The sequence below is a fragment of the Megascapheus bottae genome, chromosome 22 (assembly GCF_031878675.1).
Source record: "Megascapheus bottae isolate mThoBot1 chromosome 22, mThoBot2.hap1, whole genome shotgun sequence".
In the NCBI taxonomy this organism is placed as follows: domain Eukaryota; kingdom Metazoa; phylum Chordata; class Mammalia; order Rodentia; family Geomyidae; genus Megascapheus; species Megascapheus bottae.
In genome coordinates this window covers 36,382,227-36,403,810 of record NC_143530.1, presented here as the reverse complement: position 1 = coordinate 36,403,810, position 21,584 = coordinate 36,382,227, and the positions used below count along the sequence as shown (strand labels likewise).

The window sequence follows — 21,584 nt, the reverse complement described above, 5'->3', positions numbered from 1 at the left end:
TTCTATTACTATGTTTTCATCTTAATTAGGAAGCATTTTAAACATCCAGAGAAAAACTGACAATAGCCTAACATGCTCGCATTTCCAAACTAAACACATTAGTATTTGCCTCCTATCTTAAAAAACGTTATAAGATATTCCAGACATATATAGAAGGGCATCAGATACATAAATATCCTCCACCAAAGTTCTGGACCCTCTGTTCGCTGGAGTGCCCGCTTCTTCATCTCCCGAGATCTCCAGCCCTAAGCACACAACACTTGCTAAGCTTGGCAAATTTTTTTTTGTTTTTGTTTGTTTGTTTGTTTTTGCCAGTCCTGGGCTTGAGCTCACGGACTGAGCTCTGTCCTTGGGATTTCTCAAGGCTAGAGCTCTACCACTTGAGCCTCAGCACCACTTCCGGCTTTTTTCTATGTATGTGGTACCGAGGAATCGAACCCGGGTCTTTGTGCATGCTAGGCAGGCACTTTAACCACTAGGCCAAACTCCCGGCCCCTAAGCTTGGCAAATTTAAAACTTCATCAAAACTGCATTACGTGGTATGCATCATTTTGTAGCTTACTGGGCAGGCATCTTGAAACAAGTTTGAGCTTATTATTTATTCTTAAATTTATTTATTTTGAACAGGTATGTTTTTTTTAATCCTACTATAAGCAGCTGGTATGAACAGACATATCTTACAAGTGTATGCTTTAGGTCATCAATTCCCAAATTCTGGAGGCCCCTGGAAGTCCCAGAGTTTCTAATTATGAAGATGTTGGCAAGTTGCAACTTGGGGACCATTCTTTTTTTTTTTTTAATTAAAACTTTTTGCTAAAACTGAGTTTTTACATCATATTTCAAATGTCATGTTCTACATACAAGTATTCAAGGAAAAAAATCTGTATATGCAATCATTGGCACACAAATTTAAGATCATAATTAAAATTAAGCTGAGTCTGTATGTCATAGACACGTATCGACCTATATAATATATAATATGCCTATAGAATATATATCCTATCATAGATCTATATACTTATATAGGTATATTTATATCTCCTAATTCATGTCAATGACCTGGAATACCTCGTATTGTTTAGATCTAATACCTACATATCAGGGTCTTGGTTTATCTTACTCAACAAGATTTGCTCTAGTTCCATCCACTTCCCAATGAATGCCATTATTTTATCTTGTCTGGTAGCTAGGTACAGCTCCATTGTATAGATATATTACCACATTTTTTGTATCCGTTCATCTTTGATGGGGCATCTGGATTGTTTGCATCACTCAACTATTGTGAACAGTGCAGCCATGAACATGGCTGTGCAGGTGTGTGATGCTCAGGGTAGATGCCTAGGAGTGGTATGGCTGGATAGTAGAGAAGGTCTAGTTTCAGTTTTTTGATGTGCCTCGAGCTGCTTTCCAGAGTGACTGTACTAGTTTACATTCACACCAGCAGTGCAGTAGGGTTCCTCTTTCTCCACATCCCCACCAGCATTTGTTGTCTGTCTGAATTCAGAATATTGGCCATTCGGATTGGTGTTATTTCAGGGGTGTTTTTATTTGCATTTCCTTTATGACCATGGATGATGTGTTTCTTTGCCATTTTTACCTCTTGTTCTAGTAAGTCTCTCTTCAGTTCCCTTGCCCTTTTAGTGATTGGTTTGTTTGGTTTGGGGAAGATTAGTTTCTTTAGTGGAGACCATTCTTGAAGAATCACCTCTGTAGTTGTTAAATTTACTAGATCCCATCCTTTGCTTTCCAACATATGAGTGCCAGTTTAGAGGCCCCTGCTTGTGTGTGCCCCCATCACTCTACATCTTTGTTGGCATTGCCAGAAAAATTGGATATGAAATGATGTTTTGATTTTACTTTTAAATATCAATTGTTTTTTTTGGTGGGTTGTAGGCCTTGAACTCTGGGCCTGGGCCCTGTCCCTGAGCTCTTCAGCTCAAGGCTAGTTACTCTCCCACTTGAGCCACAGCACCAGTTTCTGGTGGTTAATTGGACATAAAAGTCTCATGGACTTTTTGTGCCTGGGCTGGCTTTGAACCACAAACCTCAGATCTCATCTCAGCCTCCTACATAGCTAGGATTACATGTGTGGGCCACTGGTGCCTGGCCCAATTGCTTATTCTTATTACTTTTATGGTCCTTTTCTTACATCCATGCTTGTGGATATTGACCTCCACCAATTCTCTGGTGGGTCTGTGTAAATCAAAGTTAGCTGATGAGCTTTGGTTATGGTTTGTGCTCATGTTAAGAAATGATTAGCTTTGCTCAGTGTGGTGGTACTCACCTGTAACCTCCACTACTTGGAGAGACAGGAAGATCAAAGTATGAGGCCATCTCAGGCAAAAAATTAGCACAAGACCCTACCTAGAAAACAAACTAAAAGCTCAACAACCTGGGGCTTGGAAGAAGTGGTAGAGCACTGACCTATTAAGCCCAAATCACAAATCCTTAACTTCCAGTTATATGGACATTCTACTGTGTTCTGTTTTCTTCTTGGCTCTACAGAGCAGTAGTTCACTGTCAGTTGAGTTTGTGTGTTTTAGTGGGGCCCAATTTTCACTTTGGCCATGGTAGGGACTATTGGTCTTGTCATCATCCTCTTCCATGTGCTGCTTTATCCCGCCTGCTGTGTTTCCACTGATGCAGTGCTGAGTCCTTCCATGCAGTTACTGTGGTGTCTTATTTCCAGCCGTCCTGACATGGAGTCTAGGTCAAAACCATACTGCCTTGTAATACTCATCAGGCACTGGCTCCTTACCGGGGACACTGGCAATGCCTAGGACCATCTTGTTGTTGTAACCAGGGATCAGGGTGTGGCAGAGGCTGGAGGTCCTGTTCAACTCCCTGCATAGTACAGCATGGCCCCCCACGTCATCAGGAGTCCGCAGAGGGCTCTGTCTTATTACCACAGGCTTCTGTCTCTAGAACCCTGCCACTTCAGTTACTGTGACTCAAGTTCTTTGAAAAACCTTGTTCATAGTTTGACTGGAATTAATGTTTAGTTTCTAGATGGGCAGAACTAGCTTTTTTATGGAATTGGGATTTTTCTGGGACTGTCATACTTTGTTTGTTCCTGAGTGTCAGAAAACACTTGGCTCAGATCTGTTAGGGACCCATGACACTTCTGTTCCTTGTACCATAGCTATTTTCTACATATTGTTAATTTTTGACACATTTTTTATAGAATTATCTTTTATTTTTATAAGCATTAGCATAGGAAACTTTGCAGTCTTAGTTGTACTTTTGGTTAGTCTAGCTTTTGCATATCTAAAATTGTTGATAACCAAGTTCACATGAATATCTATAATCCTACCACTTGTGAGGCTGAAGTAAGAGGATCCCAAGTTCAAGGCCAGCCTAGGTTATTTAGTGAATCTGTCTCAAAGTACTATTTTTTATTTATTTTTGGTGGTCCTAGGTTTTGAACTCAGAACGTAAGTGCTGTCCCTGAGCTTTTGTGCTCAAGGATAGTATTCTACCACTTGAATCACAGCTCTACTTCCACTTTTTGGTGTTTAATTGGAGACAAGAGTCTCATGGACCTTCCTGCCTGGTCTGGCTTCGAACTGAGATCCTCAGATCTCAGCCTCCTGAGTAGCTAGGATTATAGGTATGAGCCACCAGCACCTGGCTGAAAGTACTGTTTTGTTTTGTTTTGCCAGTCTTGGGCTTGAGCTCAGGGCTTGGGCACTGTCCTTGGACTTTCTCAGGGATAGAGCTCTACCACTTGAGCCTCAGCACCACTTCCGGCTTTTTATTCTATGTATGTGGTACCGAGGAATCGAACCCAGGTATTCGTGCATGCTAGGCAAGCACTTTAACCACTAGGCCAAACTCCCGGCCCCAAAAGTACTGTTCTTATCCCAACAATGCTTCTTAAGCAATAGCTCCATTGCTTTGTTTGTCCATAGTGTTATTTAAAAAAGATTCGACAACAAAATCATTCATATATTTTTGTTTGTTTTTTGACAGTTTTGCTATGCAGTCTGGAACTTGAGATCCTCTCCTGTCTCAGGCTCCAAGTGCTGGGATTTTGATATAAACTACTACCAGTCACCTTTCTTTTAACTGTTTTTTTGTTTTGTTTTTGCCAGTCCAAGGGCTTGAACTCAAGGCCTAGACACTGTTCCTGAGTTTCTTTTTACCCTAGGACAGTGCTCTGTCACTTGGGCCACACACAGTTCCAGTTTATTCAAGATAAGAAAGAATCTGAGGATTTCTCTACCCAGGTTGGCTTTGAACTGCAGTCCTCAGATCTTGAGTACTCAGCCTCTTGAGTAGCTAAGATTACAGGTGTGAGCCCCTGGCACCTGACTTAATTGTATTTCTGCGTGTATGTGTCTGTGTGTCTGTGTGTCTGTCTGTCTTTATGACTTTTCTTTTTTTGGTACTGGGGAGTGTACCCCAGGATATCGCATGTATTGTTAATGGTAAGCAAGTGCTTTGCCACTGGGCTCCATCCCAGCCCCGTCATCTTTTGCAAGTTTGGTCCATTTACATTTTATGATTATTGGCAGATACATCTTCCTTGGTTGGTGCTTATTTCTTGAAAGCTTTTTTTGAAGGCATTTTTTTTTTAAGTTATACAGAATGAGAGCTTCTGCCCTTTTCAGACTTAAAGTCAGAACACTGGCCCAAGGCCATCCTGAAAGGTTTCCTTCCATAGTCAGAAAAAGCCCCAGCTCCTCCCTCCTGTCTCCAAACCCAGAAAAGTGCCACCAGTATAACCAGTTAGCCTGGATGTCAGCGTCCAGCACTGCCACCCATTGTGGTCCCAGATCCCATGGCTTTTCAAGTGCGAGGCTGTCAAACTGATGAGCTTGTCAACGGAAAAACTGGAAATCTCCCTCTGGGACTCATCTTGCTCGTAATGTCTTTTGCTTCCTAAATCTGGGTTTCCATGCCTGTGTGTTTTGGAAATTTTTGGCCTTTCTAAACAGGATGGCTCCACATTTCCTTTTGGAACTATAAAGGTATTAAACCTTTGGCATTTTCTAGCTCACATTTGTGTCTTGCATGGGGAATCCAGTCACCGTGTCATCTAGGTTATTGATTTTCTACACTAATCGTCAACTCATAGGTCAAGTAAACCTTCAGTGATTACATTTCTGCAGGGCCCCGTTCAGGTGGCTAGTCTGGCACATGTTCATTTATTGGTCCCAAGATTTCTCTGTAGTTCTTGGCAAAGGATGCGGAGACCGGATTTGCTTGTGCTGACCCCCTCCCTCCCAAGGGCTTATCTCCATGTGTTGTAAATTCTGAGTGAGTTGTTATGCTTTTATAAGCTTATATTTCTGCGAAACCCACGGGGTAAGGGTACATTCTTCTACAATCAATTTACATTTGCTTCCACCAGGTACTACCATGCCCGGGGATGCCTTTATTGGCTTACAGTTTTCTGGGCTATAAAAGTCCAGAGGCAATGCAGTGTCTCCTGCTGCTGGTGGGCTGGGAGCTGTAGGATGCATTACTAAACCAACAGAGGCTTTAGGATTGTAAAACACCCCCAGGTCAGTGCGATTTCAGACGGTCCCACTTGTAGGCAAAAGTCGCCAATGTCCCACAGTCGCAATGTAGCCTGTGCTTGTGAGGGTGCCTGCCCTGCTCAGGTATTGCAGAGCCACCAAGGGCTAGGACTTGGGGAAGGCTTTCAGGGTGAAGACTTGCACGAGGTTGAGCAAGTGTGAATGAAATTCACCTTTTAAAGTGATGCCAGAGAAAAGGAATGCTCTCTTGCTGTGCTGCGGATCTGTTTTCAGAGCCTATGGGAAGCATGTCATCCATGGAGGTGAACGTGGACATGCTCGAGCAGATGGATCTGATGGATATCTCCGACCAGGAGGCCCTGGACGTCTTCCTAAATTCTGGTGGAGAGGACAACACTGCACTGTCCCCTGGTTTAGGTAGGAGTGGAGACCTGCAGAAATGAAACCAAGGCCTCCCATCTCCCTCATCACGGGCCATGTCCACCAGCCCTTCTTCCCGCACACCTGGCTGGCCTCCCAGGGAGGGAGTCAGATGGAATGCTGGATTTTATGTATCTTTTCCTGCGGCCTTCACTGACTAGCGTTAGGGTGGTTTCCCCTTCACCTGCCCTTGATTTAGTGTCAGTGGAATGCAGTGGGCACAGCCACCATGCCCTTGTCCTCAGGCCATATGAAAAGTGTCCTTCTACCCTGGCAGTTAGCCCTGTCCTCAGGAAGGCTGTACACAGCATTGAGAGGTAAGCTGCCCTTCCCTGGGGCAGTAGACTAATCATGAAATTGGAGATCTGCCAAAGGGTCAGTGGTCAGTGCTCAGGGTCTGAGCACTGTCCTTGAATTTTCTCAAGGCTAGAATTCTACCACTTGAGCCTCAGCACCACTTCCAGCTTTTTTCTACGTATAGGGTACCAAGGAATCAAACCCCGGTCTTCATGCATGCTAGGCAAGCACTCTACCACTAGGCCAAACTCCCAGCCCGAGGGTCAGTAATTCTTTTTCTCTTAGTGTTGGTGTTCCAGAGTAAATTATGCATGTAGATTAAAGTTGCCTTTAAGCACACTGTTTGGGTATCAGATAGTGGTCGTTGCCTTCACTGAGGCAGGTGCCAGGCTCTGATGGCTCCTTAGCACAGCTCCCAGGGTGGTGTCTCACAGGACCACCAGCCCTTTATGGTCAGTTGTTGAAGGCTGTAGCTCATAACCGCTAACACTTCACTGACAGAATTTTCTTTCATTCTTTTCCAGAGTCTGAGCAGGACACCTGTCAGAGTGAAGTAACTTTTCAGGTTCCAGATCCGTGCGAATTCCCATCCCAGCCATCTTCTTCACCTTCCGCCCCCACTGACTCGTCCACCCCGGACCTGGGGGAAGATGGGGACTGCCCAGTGGTGCAGGCCGATGAGGAGGAGATCCAGGTGGACACTGCCCTGGCCACATTACACAGTGACAGAAAAGCCACCCCTGATATCAGTGACGACAGTGACTCAAATCCAGATATCTGAATGGCCAGCTGGGCACAGAATTCACCTGCAAAGCCAGGTTGTTGTACAGAGGGGCTTGGTTTTTACACAGCTGCCAATGTGTGAGAAACTGCCTGAGAGAAGGGCTAACAATAAAGTTTGAGGAATTTAACTGGAAAGAGTATGTAGCTAGTTTGTACAGGAGGTGTCTCCCTACCTCAGGGAAAGCACAACTGAGCATTCTGAACGTAAGCACGGTGAGGTGCTGGGGCCCACGGGCCGCTGGGAAAGGGGGTGTTCTGGGTGGTAGGCTCAGTCCTGAGTGAAACCTGAATATCGGGCCCTCACAGGCAGAAATTTCTACTTGCAGACCCTACCTCGAACACACACCTGAGCCCAGAAGACCGGAACAGCTAGAGCAAAAGTAGCCATTATTCCTCCTGCTTGCTGGCCCTTACAGCAGGTGAGTAGTGAGTGCCTCTGGAGCACACTCTGGTCCAGCCACAGGGCCACCAGCAGATGGCGCTCTATGTGAGCAAAAGGAAGTCTTAGCAGCACCTCCACTCCAGGCAGCTGTCAGTCCCATTCATTCATCTTCCACAAGACAGACAAATGTCCAAAAAACTTTGTTTTTATTATTAAACCTTGTAGTACAAACCTGAAAAGTAAACAAAAAACTGGCAATAAACCACATGAAGTCTTCCCCCTCAAGGGAGGGTGCAGAGCAGCGCTAATAAATTAAATGTCAAACTGTAAGCCATAGGCAGAAGTTTACTGTCAAAAAGAGGGAAAAGTACACAGCAAGGCCATAAAAACCGGACAACCACATTGGAAAACACTTGACCGTTTATGTCATCGTTAAATATTCCAAAACAGTTCAGTCTTCTGCAACAACGACCAACAAAGTGGATCCTAGGACACTCCTGGCAGTCCCCCAGGCCAGCTCAGTGCAGCGAGGGGAGCTGCAGGACTGGTGGTCCAATTATGAAACAGAACAGCTTGTGAAAACACTTTCCCTTTTTATTCCACACATACTGTACACACAACCGGAGAAGGGCAACAGCTACTCCATTATTATTTTTGTTGTTGTTCAGTGATGTAAGCAGCACTTATAAAATGTTACAAGAAAAACCCTGTAAGCATCCAATCCAACCGATGAAGAAACTGAAATGTAAGGCTTTTCTTCATCTTGTCTTTTCACCCTCCCCTCCCCCCACCAAGAAAAGGCTCAAGTATTTAAAACAATTTACAGGTGTATGTACAAAAGGGAAGGGGATTTTTTTTTCTTTTTTCCTTTTTGTTAAAACACGAAGAGAAAAAATAGACAAGGATGAACACAAATGTACTTTCACATTCAAAAAGAACTGCAGATCTAGTGGCTCTAAATGTGATCGTGAAGAAAAACAAATTTCAGAATGAAAGATTAATGCTGACTTGTGAAGGTGCATACAACAAGAAGCGGTGAGATGAAGATGGAATGTTAAGAAAGATTGCACATCGATGACCACGAAGCCCATTTGGCTTCAATCATGGGTGTTGCTTTTTTTTTTTTTCCTCCTTTTTTCCCTTAAGGATGCTATTGAAGGGTTTTGTTTTTGTTTTTTTGATAAAGTAGCCAACAGCACCAAAAAATAACAGAATGGATTTCCTAATGAAATCAGGCACAGGCCTCCCTCAGTGACCCTCGAGGCAGGCAGTCTTTGTCTTCGTCCTCCAACCGATGCATAGTGACGTGCTGGTGCTGAGAGCCTAGCCGCTCAAACCTCCACATTTTGCCTGTGGTTAAGAACCAACATCAGCTTTCAGCTGCCATGACCACCCAACACAACAAAATCCGGGCTCTCCGGGTTTAGAACTTAAACTCTTCTTGCACATGACAGAAGAAAAGACAGCCAAAAGTAAAGCCATTTCAAGTTTTGTGTTTTTTTTTCCTGTGTGTATATGTGTGTGTGTATGTATGCACATATATATATATATATATATATATATATATATATATATGTCTCCTATCCCTTTTCCAATCTAGAAAAATCTGCTCACACGACTGCTAAGTTTTAAAATTTGTTCTCCAAACTTCGCCCTCTTCAAAAAATGGGTTTAAAAAGCCTTTTCCCCCCAACAGTTAGAAAAAAAATAAAATAAAATAAAAATAAAAACAACAAAAGGCTTTTGTCAGCCATGGGGGCGATACAAATTAATATAGCCCCTCAAGGGTTTTTTTTTGTTTGTTTTTTGTTGTTTTTTTTTTTTTTTAAACAGTGGATATACGGCAGTTTCAAAAATCTGACTGCAGTATCTAGGTATTCTAAGTAGAAAAAAAACTTCAACAGTTTAATGCTAAAACAAAATTAGTTCTCTAAAACCAGAAGAAAATCTTCTTTAGAGCTAGTGCAAAGACAGCTTGTATCCTACAGCAAGTACTCCAAACTAGAATATAATAATTACAAAAAAATATATATAAATCAACCACGGGTTGGCATCTTCATGATGAGCTTGAAGCACTTTTGGATGAGCCAGAGGCTGACAGCCGGGATGGCGGCACGTCCACAGTTGCTCTCTTGCGGGGTCCTCTTTTTGGTGTGGGTTTACTGAGACAGTTCTCAACGCTGCCATTTTTACTGGACACTTTGCCACAGATCTGATTCACCAGACTGATGATTTGCTCCTGTTGGGATGAAGAGACATGGAGTTAACGCAGCAGAGGTGCCCTGAGGTCCATGGGGCAGGGGCAGCTCTTATGGGGTCCAGGAGCCGATCTCAGCAACACCCATGAGATGGCTCAGTCAGGGTTTGTTTTTTTGGTGGTGGTGGGGGGGGGGTTGTTTGCCAGTCCTGGGACTTGAACCCTGGGCCTGAGCATCCCTGAGCTGCTTTTGCTCAAGGCTACCACTTAATCCCAGAAAAAGCTGCAAGTGGTACTGGAGGTAAGGAGTCTCACTGCCTTTTTTGCCAGACCTGGCTTCAAACTGTACTCCTCAGGTCTCTGCCACCTGTGTAGTTAGGATTACATGTGTGAGCCACCAGCGCCTGGCTTCAGCCTATTTTCTTTTTTTTAAAGAGGATTAAGATTCTTGTAAACTAGACATCTGAGCATCCTCAAATGTTGTCCTTGTCAGCTCAGACCAGACTTATCATCCTGACTGCTCTGCCAGTGGAAGTAGAAGTGAGCTTCTGAAGTCAGTTACTTCTGAAGCAGATTCTGGTTTGACCTACATTTATTTGAGGCATACAAGTTCCATCACAACGTAGCCACATTTGTCTCTGGTGTGTAACCATGGCTGGACAGTGAAGATGAACTTGCCATGCTGTGTGTACACAGCCCATTAAGAAGGAATGCTACCAGTGTCTGGACACTTCCAGATGTTTCAGCCAGGAGGGCCCTGCTGCCATCTGGTAGAGAATACTCCCGATTTCCTGCTATGTGGAGACACATCTGCAGAGAAGTACCTGTGTCCAAGCGTCTTGGTGAGAGCTGCCTCTGAAAGCCACGGCCCAGGGGTCTGAGGGCCTAAGCTTTCCCCCGCAGTGCCAGGCAGAGCCACAAGCCCAGGGGTCAGAAAGGAGAGAGTGGCTGTCTCTCTAAAAAGGTACCTTTCCACCATGACATCACCATCCCATCACTAATAGAGCCATTTGAGCCATTCAGGGTGGCTCCTACTCAGGAAGCCAGTGTGCAAAGTGCCAGAGGCTGTGTGGACAGCAGCATAGAAAGAAAATGGATGTGCAGAGATGAAAAGGCAAATGCAGCCATCTGGGCGGACTGTAGCTACCATTGTCCTAAATTCCACGAGGCTACGGGCCAGATACCTACATGCAGGGCAGGGCTTTGCCAGGGCTCTGTCCCCTATGGTGCTGGGCCCTGGGCTCTGACCCCGGCAGGACTAAGTGGGGACTGACCTCATCGTAGCGGTACATCAGCTTCAGCCCACGACAGGATTTCTGTTTCTCCACATGGCGCAGAGCGCACTCCAGGCAGAACACGACATTCTCATTCTCCTGTACCACCTGTAGGGATGGCAGCACAGGTAAGCGGGGCTCCAGGCTGAGCCCCATGTACAAATCAGGAATGCTTGCACCCACATTGCCCAGGCCAGGGAGCTGCCTTGAAAACAGATGAAATGGGGAAAATAGGAAGATCTCAGTGCCACCAGCATCCCATCTGGTCTATTTGCAGTTACTCAGAAAGTTGGGAACTAGAGAAGTGAGGTTCAGAGCCAGCCAGCCAGGGCACAAAGTGGTAAAATGCCAGCCATGTGCAAGACAAATTCAGAATTGGGTACTGGAGCTGAGCTATACTAATGGAGGCCTTCTATACACTGGGATGGATAAAGGACAAGATGCTTGCTTAGGACTAGATGCCATCACAGCAGAGGAAGACCACGATCTGGCCTGGCCACAGGTGGCAAAAGTGATAACACTCAGAAGCAGCTGCTTTAATCCAGCTAGAGGCAAAAGCGGACCCTTGCACCCAATGACACCACAAAAACAGTGGGACAAGCCAATCTTCACAAAGGAGGCTCAGGTAGAAAGTCTTGAAAGGGCCAGGGGAGAGCAGAGATGGTGCTGGTTCAGTGGAAGGACTCTGCTACTCATGTGAGTTCAAATCTTACTCTGTTAAAATGTAAACAAGGAAGAATGGTATCCTAATACCTGAGGTGGGATTTGGTCTTGTGTCTCTGGCAAAGAGCAGAAAATAAGCTATCAGAAAGTAAAAATGCCACTGACAAAAAGTATCTTTTAAAGCCAGAGAGAGAAGACCACGGAAAAGTAATGTGATGCACACCAAAAGTAAAAAAATACAACTCAAACCTTTCAGCAGGTGCAAACTAAAAACATAGCCTTCCAAAGGTCTATACTGTCATCCCTAAAAGCCTGCAGGACCAGGCCAGTGCCATGGGATAGAAATCAGTCACCACAGAAAATCACTCCTTCCTTTCAGGGGGAGAGGGGAGGAGGAATGGGGACAAAAACATGAGAAGAGGTATCGATGTGTGAGAAGTAATGCACTTACTACCTGGTGAACGTAACTGTAACCCCTACATTACCCCGACCAAAAATCAAAAGGAAAAAATAAAATCATTCCTAGTAATACATGAAGGATGCAGCAAGAGAAGACAAAGAACTACCCAGTTCTGACAGGCAATTCTGGTGATGCTGAGATTGGAGCAAGCAGGGGTAGAAGAAAATATACAAAGTGCAATCCATGACGTCACAGACTGAATCCATCCCCTCAAAATTCACACCGATTGCCAGCATCTCAGAGTATACACTGGGGCAGGAGGCTCTGATCTAACCTGACCTGGGTCCTGAGGAGACGCCAGGACAAACAGCAGAGGTGAAGAGGCCTCGCCATGTGAAAGCAGGGAGAAGGTGCCACACACCAAGGCGACTTTGGTCTCCCAAACTATGAGAAACACATCTGTTTGACACCAGGCTGGGATGTTGTCATGGACACACAATGGCTCCACCCTCCTCGTAAGCTTTTGGAGCTGCAAGGGAGTGTGTGACTGAACTGGAGAGGCTGTCAGCTTCTCTGGAGATAGCAGATGTGCTCGCCACAGCTGAGGAGAATCAGAGCCAGGCCAGGACAGCAACCGCCTAGTGCTGCAAGATACAGGCCTAAGCTGCTCCTTCCTAAGGAAGGATGCAGGGGAGTGGCCCAGGAAGGTGGGCTAGGCTGGGCTTTGCACACTGCACATCGGTCCATCCACAAAGGTTTTTCCATGGGAAGTGGTGACATTATGTGGGCATGATGAGCCCTTGTGACCCCTTGTGACACTATGGGAGCAAAGTAGAAGAAGGGGCAGTGAGGCAGACAGAGCAGTGTGAGGAAGCCTGAAAGAGGCTAGCGTGCTTCTGCTACCCGGAGCAGAACACCATCTTTCCACACCGGGGCACTGACTCAGACGTGGACTCCAGTCTCTCCAGCTGTCTGGTGCTGGAGCGTAGACAGGACAAATGGGACCCATCCTGTGGGAATGAGGACAGCGGGGACACTCACCATGGACAGATAGCACAAGTGCTGGCAGACCTGACACCTCCTCTCTGAGGTCTCCAACTGCAACCACTTTCGAGGCTTTTTCTTCCCATCTGCCACCGTGCTACTGCTGTCATGGCTGCCATAGCGCGCGGAGGAGTGAAGGCCGGCTTCGAACAGCTGCCTGCGCTGCCTCAGCTCTGTATCCCTGTCAAAGGACAAAGGGACGGAGCCACTGTCAGCTAGCTTGGTGGCACCTCAGTGCAGAGCAGGCATCCAGGCCACTAACCGTCAGAGGGCAACAGCCAGCCAAGTTATACACGATACCTACTTGGGCCAAGATGCACCCATGGGGCAGGAGCACAGCTCACCTTCCAAAAGTCCCAGCTGGGGACCAGGCCCTGTGCCAGAAAGCCAATGACATGTTGTTCACTCCACAACGAAGACACAACACACTATCTGCTGGCACTGTCTTTAAATCTGTACAGTGCCCCCAGCACTCCCAACACTTTCCCCTAGGAAAGCACAGACACCTCCATGGGAAAGAGAGCGCTAAAGGCAGGGAGGCTGAGGAGGGCTGTGCAGGGAGCCAGGTAAAAAGCCAGACTGGGCTGTGGTGTGAGGTCCAGTAGCCCAGTGTTGTCACTGCATTTGGTGCAAGCAGTTTGGCAAGGAAAGCAAAGGTTGGGCACTACCAGCAGCTCTCCACAACTTCTAGAATGCAGAGCCAGGCTGAGGTGCCTGTGGCAGAACTGTAATACAACTGGGGTCCACAGACTGCCTGTCTTCCGGTTACACTTGTAGGATGAATCTTACGGACTATCGACAGCAGACAAGACAAGGACTCTGCCCAGCTCTGAGGAACAGCTGGCCTGGTTGGCACGGGGGTGGCTGACCATGGTTCTCAGCCCTTCACTGCAGCTGTCCTTAGGTACCTGAGCTCATCCAGAAGGGCTGAGATGGTACTGAGAGTGGGGCCGTTCTCCTTTTTTGCTTCCGCTTGTGCAATCTGGTACAGCAGCTTTTCCATGGAGAATGGCTTGGCGATATGGCGGCGCTTCATCTCCTGAAAGAGAAGAAGAGAGGAAGTCTTGACAGCTGAGTCTCATGGGTCCGCGTATTTGTATCAAGGCTATTAAAAAAGGAGGATGACTTGGCTTGCCTAGAGAATGGTGTGGATAGTCACAGCATACCACATCACTGGTGGCCATGAAGAAGAGGCCTCAACTTGACACCAAGCACAAGCACCTCTGTATCACCGAGGTTGGCCAGTAATGGATAGCTAATCCTCCATGACACAGACCATCACCCCCCTAAGGATTTCAAAGACCTATTCCAGCACAAAATCTGTCTCCAAACAGATATGTATGCCCATATGCTACTGTGCAGATCCTGTCCGTGCAGCAAGAACCAGCCAGGGAACGCTCGTTGCTCACCTTGGCGGTCTCGAAGCCCATACTTGTCCACTGGGTGGTAGCAAAGTGCACGGTTTCTGAGACGCTGTAGCCACAGCATACTTTGGACACAAAGGACCCTGGGAAGCAGACGACGAACTGGCCGCTCTGCTGCACCGTCCTGTGCACCTTGATCCCCTCTTTGCACAGCACCTCCGGGGAGATCTGGAGAAACAGGGTCAGTTGAAATACACACATACACACACACACACACACACACACTCGCACCCACCCTGCAGCCTCAGTGGCCCTGCAGCTCTGCTGACAGAGGCTTCTAACTCTGTCTCTCTCCCTAGTTTCTCTCCATTTATCCTTTAGAAAGTAAAAGGCTAATAATAATCCCTAAAATAACTAAGTAGTTTTAAACTGGTGTAAGCCTAACACTGACTCCAGGTTCCGGGTGGCAAAGGTCACTGTGAGGCCACAATCACTCTTTCCCTACCCACCTCCTGTCCCCACCTCACAGGACAATGCCAGGGACCAGCAATGGGACATTAAATGCCTATAGGGATGCTCTCTCTGAGCTGGACCGGGGAAGAGTTGAGCATAGACAGCAGAGTAATGCAGGGGGAAGGGACTGAGAGAGACCCCGGACACTCCTGCTCCCAACTCCTACCTCCTCAGCAGCGTAGTAGTGGGAGCAAAAGAGGTAGCATGTGAGTGCTGGCCCAAAGCCCACCCACACCGACGAGCACAAAGCCTCTGAACCTGACCCTCTGCAGGGGCCATCAGCATCCTAGAATCAGAATCGCTTTGCTCAGTCCTTCTTGCCTCTGAAAGGCAGGTCAGTGCCTCCATTAAATTGACTCACTCTCCCTCCCTCCCTCTCCTACCCCCCCTACCCCCCATTTTCTCTCCAGCGTCTTGGGGGAGGCTGGCAGGTGACATACCATGACATTGCTTTCCAGCATCTGCAGCCCTGGGGTACCATTGGCCTGCAGCAGGGTGTGGACCACGTCCTCCAGCTTGTTCTCCTCCTCAGCAGGAATGCAATACCTGGGTCATGAGACAACACCAGCAAAAACAGCGTTGATGAGGCCCCTTCCACCACACGCGCAGGCCCAGAGTGCTGGCAGCACATGGCGCGCTGTCACTGCTGGCCTCTTCCGCCCAGCACGCAGCCAAACCACAGTCGCGGCGGCCATGCACACGGCTCATCTTTTATGCAGATCTGACCCACATGGTGAGCCAAAAACCCTTCAAACCAAAAACAGATGTCCAAAACCCACACAAATCAGAACCAGACACAAGTGTGGACTCCACCGGCCTCCTGTGAGCATGCAAGAGCAGTGCTAAGCATCTGGCGTGCTCCGGAGGGAGGAACTGCTGCGATCCCATCCTTACCAGGAGGACCTGGGCAGCCGGCCAGGAAAGGTAAAAGACGACCCCCCCCCACACACACACACACAGAGCTGGGCCTGTGCGCATACACCTCCTGCAGCCAGTCTGCAGCCACAACCATAGCTGCTGGTAAGTGGAGAAGGTGGGGGCACGGGTCCTAGGTCGCTGTGTGTGCCTGCCTGCAATAACTGTAGGTAGCAAGACCCACGGGAGGGGTCAGACTCCCAGGTATACAGACTGGGGTGGCATATGGGGAGGACTCAGCAGGGGGCCTGCCTCCAGGGTAGAAAAGGCGGAAGATAAGCCAGAGGTTGGCGAGGGCAGAGGGGAGAGAAGATTCAATGCACCGAGTACCATCCACGAATGTGTGAACAAAGGGCTGTGTGAGACAGGTCTGAGGACCACAGCACGTCACAGGCTGCTTGAGTAGACTTGAGGACAGACAGAAACAGGGACTGACTACTGGACATCAAGCTACCAAAGCCAACCTCTCCCCCTCCCTCTTTGCCTTTGCCACCCTGGCCATGTAGCCAGCCACTGTCTCTGCCGTGCTGGCCATCTAGAATGAAACCCTTATAGTTGAGACCAAAGCCTGGGGTTGGTTGCTGAGGGAAGGCAACAGCCTCATGTATGGGTCTTTTAAACAATGTTTACATTATTTCAAAGCCAACATATTCTGTTACTGATTTATGTTACTAATCCTGTATTTAACTCACAAATCACATGTTGTAAGAAAAACCACACACCATCAAGTGCTCTGATCACGTCCCTGGCTTGTCTTTCTCCCCTGTCACCGAGGGTCCAGGGATGGGACTTCAAAGAGCCCACAGCCTCTTGTGTTTCACCACTTCTAACTCAGCACTCAAGCTCTGAAAACACCAGCAAGGGCTTCGCCACGCCCAGCAGTGCAGATGAAAGCCAGGGAGGCCCAAGGAGTCTGCGGGGTCGGGAACCTGGTAGGACTCCATACAGGCTCCGAGGGGCTGATCACAGACCTGAGCAGGTATCGCCCAGATGGCACTGGCCACAGCAGTCTGCCTACCCTCAGCCTCAACTCCACCATCCGCCAGCTCCATGCCCTCATGTCCAGCGGGGTGCTGGTACCCTCTTCCATACCAAGTCCCCTCCTCCTCATTCCTGTGCCAGACCACCCACACCGACACCCACAGTCTGCTGCCCTGGCTCATGGCATGGGGGAGGGGGCCTGTCAATTCTAAAACTCAGTTTATTTCATAGAAAGGATGTCTTGCCACCTAAGGAGGGCAATAAACGTAGTGCGGGGTGAATGTGATGTCGGCAGTCCCAGAGCAGAGATGTCCTACTAAAGTCAGTAATTTCCCAGCCGTTATGCTCCACAAAATACCAAAGACCCAGTCCTGACCGCATGACACCTCTACAGATGACTCTGCAGTCCAAGGGACCCCACTGGGTGGGCAGGAAGGCCACGGGCAGCCACCTGGACCTGACAAATCTGGCTAGGAAGGGAAGGACAGCATGGCCACTGCTACCCATCTCCTTCCTGTGGCACTGACATCACTGCTCCTCATCACAGCATGAGGACAGCGTAAGACGGAAGGTCCCAGAACGAGCCAGACAAAGGAAGAGTTCACCAGGGAAACGAGGACATGCGCTGCAACCCTGAGCCCTTGCCCCAAGGGAGATGGGAGCGCTGCTCTGCCTCCCCCTTCACGGTGCCCACCCACCAGAGAGGGCTAGGACTCACCAAATACAGTCAGCACCAGTGTGTAAGTAGTCAATATATGGAAGGTGATTTTGGTCTCGAGACCAGCATGAGGTAGAAAAGACCATACCAATATTTAGCCAGGGAATAGTCACTCCTAGAACACAAGGGGAAAACATTTTACGACCCTGGGTACAACCTTAGTACTACCTAACACTATTTTTAAAAAATACAGTAACTTTTCTTTCCTTAAAAAAAGAAATGTGGTTCAAAAGCCAGACAAAACTCAAGTAAATACAAGGCACCTGAGCCCTCCCTACTTGCTCTACAGAAATGAATCCACACATAAAGACGCTTCCGAAACAGTCATATCCAGGTTTCCTTCTCCAGGGATGCAAGACTTCACATTGACCACAATGTCTAGGACACCTGGCTTTGCCCAAAAGTAGGCAAGGGTACCCATCACGTCTGAGCCCATTTATGATCTCAGCCTGGAGGCATTAAGACCTTCAAGCTCAAAGCTGGCTGCTCAGCTTCACACAGCCCTGGAGATGCTGGCATGAGTGAACATTTTTACTGCCTTACAACCTTATCCTTGTCCTTTTCCCCAAAAGCCAAAGTCTCAATGCACACCGCCACCCCCTCCCCTCCCTCTCCAGCCCTGGCAGTCAGGGCAGGCAAAGCTGCACTACCACAGCGGGCCCTGGAGCCTGGCCGAGGCGGTGCTTACCAGGCACAGCACCGAGGTGACGCAGGATGGACCCTGTGTTATTGGGGAGGACAGTCAGGTTCCATCCATGCCTGTAGGGGAAGAGAGGAGGGATGTCACACACCAGTAGGGAAGGACACCTGCTAGTCCCAGTGCACAGATAAGTGGTGACAATGTTACCTTGAAAAGGGCTCCGACTTGCCCACCGGAAACCCACTACCATGAGTGTTCGTATCCACCTTGCCGCAGTGTACTGCCACATGGCAGTCCTTCTCTTCCACTAGCCTCCAGTACTCTTGCTATAGGGAAGAAAAAAGGGCCATGAGTGCCTCACCACACTGGGTCACCATGCGCCACACACGTCCAGCAGAACACCTGGTCAAGAGCCGCCCATGCATCTGCTCAGACCACCAGTGGGTAGTTACGTGAACACCTCAGAGCAGGGTCTCAGGACACAGAGGTGCCCACAGGGGCAGCAGCAAGGCATATACACTGTGGGGAGCAGGACTCCTGCCACAGAACTGAGCACATTCAAAAGGTCCTGGTGTGGAATGCCATGCTGCGTGTGGATGGCCACAGTAAGGGAACTCATTTCTATGAAAGGGTTTTAATGAGAAGGCAATGACTCCAAGGATAAATACTTCCTACACTACCACTCAGTAGTGGCCTGGCAGGCTGGCACATGTGCACACCTTCTGCACAGGGGGTGGGGGTGTGGGGTGTGTGTGTGGACACCCCTCACTCTGACAGTTTAAGAAGTTATCCAGGGAACTTCATTGTGTTCCACCCAAACAACTTGGAGGCAGGGAAGGATCTGGGGGTGCCGACTAGAGGTAAGAGCTGCAGGTCTCGCTCTGTCCTGCCATTATTGCAGTCTTCCCAAATCTCAGCAGACACACACTGCAGGGGTGGGCTCAGGCAGGAAGGCCACCCCATGGCTCAGTCCTAAGTAGGACAATGACATTGGTGACTCTCATCTGGAGAGGTGAGTGGCCTCAGGGGGCGGGACTTCCACGAATGACAACCAGTCATGGTGCGCCTAAAGGGGACAGGTCAGGTCCTCCACTAAGGACAGGAGGGAGGCAGGAGACCGGGCAGGGGCTCTTCCTGTAGCCATGACAGCCAGCTCCAGTTGCTGTCTCCAGCTAGACCCAAATTTGAATTTCAGCAAATCTCTGCTTTGGGTTTAAATATTTACACAAGTTCTAGAGCAAACCCTAGACTTTGAGGAATTCCTGAGTAAAAGAAAACCAGAAAATGAGCTGCCACATAGCATATACTGTGGCCAAAACATCCTGAACCGGGGGTCCCACAAGAACACAGGCAGGACACGAGACTTTGGTTCAAATGTTCAGCCCCTAAGTTTCTTCCTCTCGTCAACATTTCTACCACAAATGCCAGGGAGGGTTCTGGAAGGAGCTGAGATAGCCACATGGTCTCCAAGCCAGGACTCACGTGGCAGCATGGTGAATAAATGAATGGGATGCAGCGAGGGTCAGGTAGATTCTGGTGCCCATTAACAGAGCAATTTCAGGCAGTGGCACTGGGGCTACGTGGGTAACATGGGGATAACGCAGCTGCACAGATGGGAGCAGGAAATTTCACCTGGTCAGCATGCTTGGGAGGAAAAACCCACGTGGGGCTAGACATTCGCAAGGTAACACATAATTAACAACTGAAGCTGAGACCTGGGTGGCTACAAACCAGGAATTGGAGTTGGGTTCTTTCCCCTTTACAAACCAACAACTGCCACTGCCAAGCCCCTATGCCTGCAGCTGGAGAGTCACAGGGACTCGGCTGAGCTTGAGCCAAGTAATGTAAATCAACAGATTCCTTGTGGTCCTGAGGGCCTCACACACAACTGTCCCTAATTGGTCTGGGCACGGAAGTGCTGTCTTTCCAGTCTTGCACTAACTCAAAAAGAGAGAGACAGAGACAGAGAGGGAGGGAGGGAGGGCGGGAGAGAAAGAGAGAGAGGAGGGGAGGAGGGGGGAGGGAGGGAGAGAGGGAGAGAGGGAGAGAGGGGAGGGGGAGAGGGAGAGAGAGAGAAGGGGGGAGAGTTGGCAAGGTCACAAAAATGGCAACCTGCCAATCCTGTTAAATAGAAAACAGAAAAAGAAAAAAAAAAAAAAAACCATGGTCTCAAGGAATTCTTCTGCACAGGACACGTGCAGCAGAGGGAGGGGGCCTACACTTCACCCCAAGGCTCACTGCAGAACCATGACTGTCGCTCTGTCACTTCTGGTCAGTGGCTCCATTTACAATAACAGCACATGCTCAACCAAGGATGGACGGCATCCATGTCCAGTGCTCTGTGCGGGTAGGCAGCCTCGCTTACCTCAATCTCAGCTGGCGCAGGCTCCTTGCTGAAGCACATGTTCATGATATTTCTTGCTGTTCGATAGAAAGTTGTTAAAGAAACAGACCTTCCCTGAAACAAAAGAAAAACACAAGAGTAAAGCTTAGACACAAAGTCTGGGCCAGGCCTCAAATCAGGCCACTCCTGCAGCTACAGCCATTTGGGTCTCAAGCAAGATTTGCGGGGGGGAGGGGGGGGCGCAAAGGAGGAGAAAAAGACTTCACTTCACTCAAGGCACCTTATTACTTGGCAGAAAACGCAAGACAGCCCATCCTCTGACCACCACTGTGGCAAACTGAGGGGGCTGCACAGGCACAGAACCCTATTTAGCATGGAAGAATTCTCCAGGGGACATGTTCGACAGTGCCTTGCACTTTAGGGGGAAATCCGCAGTGACAAGAGAAGGCTAAATGTCATGGGCGCAATGCTCGCAGATACAAACAGCCCTAACCTCAGGATCTACCCCATCACTCTGACCATAGAGGTGCAGGCTTCATGCCCCGGGAGGAGAGTCCACACATCACATCCTCTGTCAACCTGGCTTTGGTGAAACATCCCTTCCCACAAAGAGACGAGGGCTGCTCAAAGGCTTCCCAGGATGGTTAGTACAGGATAGAGGAAAGTCTGTGTTTCTATTTGCTGGTCCTGGCTCCACCCCTTCCCTCTGGGATGGTCAAGGGAGAGATGGTTGTTGAGAAGGAAGCCTCATGGGCTGGCGACTGGAAGGCTGCAGGCCACATGGGAAAGAAATAAGGTAGGGAAGGAAATGCCTAGCACACACACTGATGATGAGGTCCCATCGATCTGAGAGCCCCAGCTTAGGCAGCTCCAGGAGAAGTGGGTACTCAAAGTGACAGAGAATTGAGGTGCAGAACATGACCCACACACTCCAAAAATTTCATCCTCTGGCACAAATGCACAGAAACTCATATCCCATGTCATGAGAATGAAGCCTGAGAGGCAAATGTTGTGCCCACCATGCCAAAGGGTAAAGGCCATGAGGCCCCCTGCAGTCCAGATGCCAGAGATCCCCAACCCTTCCTTTCCCGCTGCTCTCCAGCTGCGCCTGTGTGTGTAAACACACAGTTCAGACATAGACTTCAGATGCCATTGTGACTATG

At 48.5% G+C, this 21,584-nt stretch overlaps 2 protein-coding genes across 4 annotated transcripts in view; one reads left to right on the top strand and one right to left on the bottom strand.

The window, feature by feature from the left end:
- The window catches only part of Dtnbp1 (dystrobrevin binding protein 1), an 81,458-nt gene extending 74,344 nt beyond the window's left edge, over nucleotides 1–7,114 (top strand). Inside the window, exons 9-10 of the mRNA XM_090356509.1 lie at nucleotides 5,760–5,903; nucleotides 6,728–7,114. Of these exons, the coding sequence (XP_090212635.1) occupies nucleotides 5,760–5,903; nucleotides 6,728–6,984 (401 nt within the window). The 3' untranslated portion in view covers nucleotides 6,985–7,114. The remainder of the gene's footprint in view (nucleotides 1–5,759; nucleotides 5,904–6,727) is intronic.
- A 1,415-nt stretch (nucleotides 7,115–8,529) lies between these two features.
- Jarid2 (jumonji and AT-rich interaction domain containing 2) overlaps nucleotides 8,530–21,584 on the bottom strand; it is a 229,312-nt gene continuing 216,257 nt past the window's right edge. For all 3 annotated transcript variants that reach the window (XM_090356506.1, XM_090356508.1, XM_090356507.1), the window contains 10 exons: nucleotides 20,443–20,535; nucleotides 18,285–18,403; nucleotides 18,126–18,196; nucleotides 17,438–17,552; nucleotides 15,264–15,369; nucleotides 14,356–14,538; nucleotides 13,855–13,985; nucleotides 12,944–13,127; nucleotides 10,840–10,947; nucleotides 8,530–9,607 (listed from right to left, as the gene is read on the bottom strand). In XM_090356506.1, the coding sequence (XP_090212632.1) occupies nucleotides 9,425–9,607; nucleotides 10,840–10,947; nucleotides 12,944–13,127; nucleotides 13,855–13,985; nucleotides 14,356–14,538; nucleotides 15,264–15,369; nucleotides 17,438–17,552; nucleotides 18,126–18,196; nucleotides 18,285–18,403; nucleotides 20,443–20,535 (1,293 nt within the window). In that variant the 3' untranslated portion in view covers nucleotides 8,530–9,424. The remainder of the gene's footprint in view (nucleotides 9,608–10,839; nucleotides 10,948–12,943; nucleotides 13,128–13,854; nucleotides 13,986–14,355; nucleotides 14,539–15,263; nucleotides 15,370–17,437; nucleotides 17,553–18,125; nucleotides 18,197–18,284; nucleotides 18,404–20,442; nucleotides 20,536–21,584) is intronic.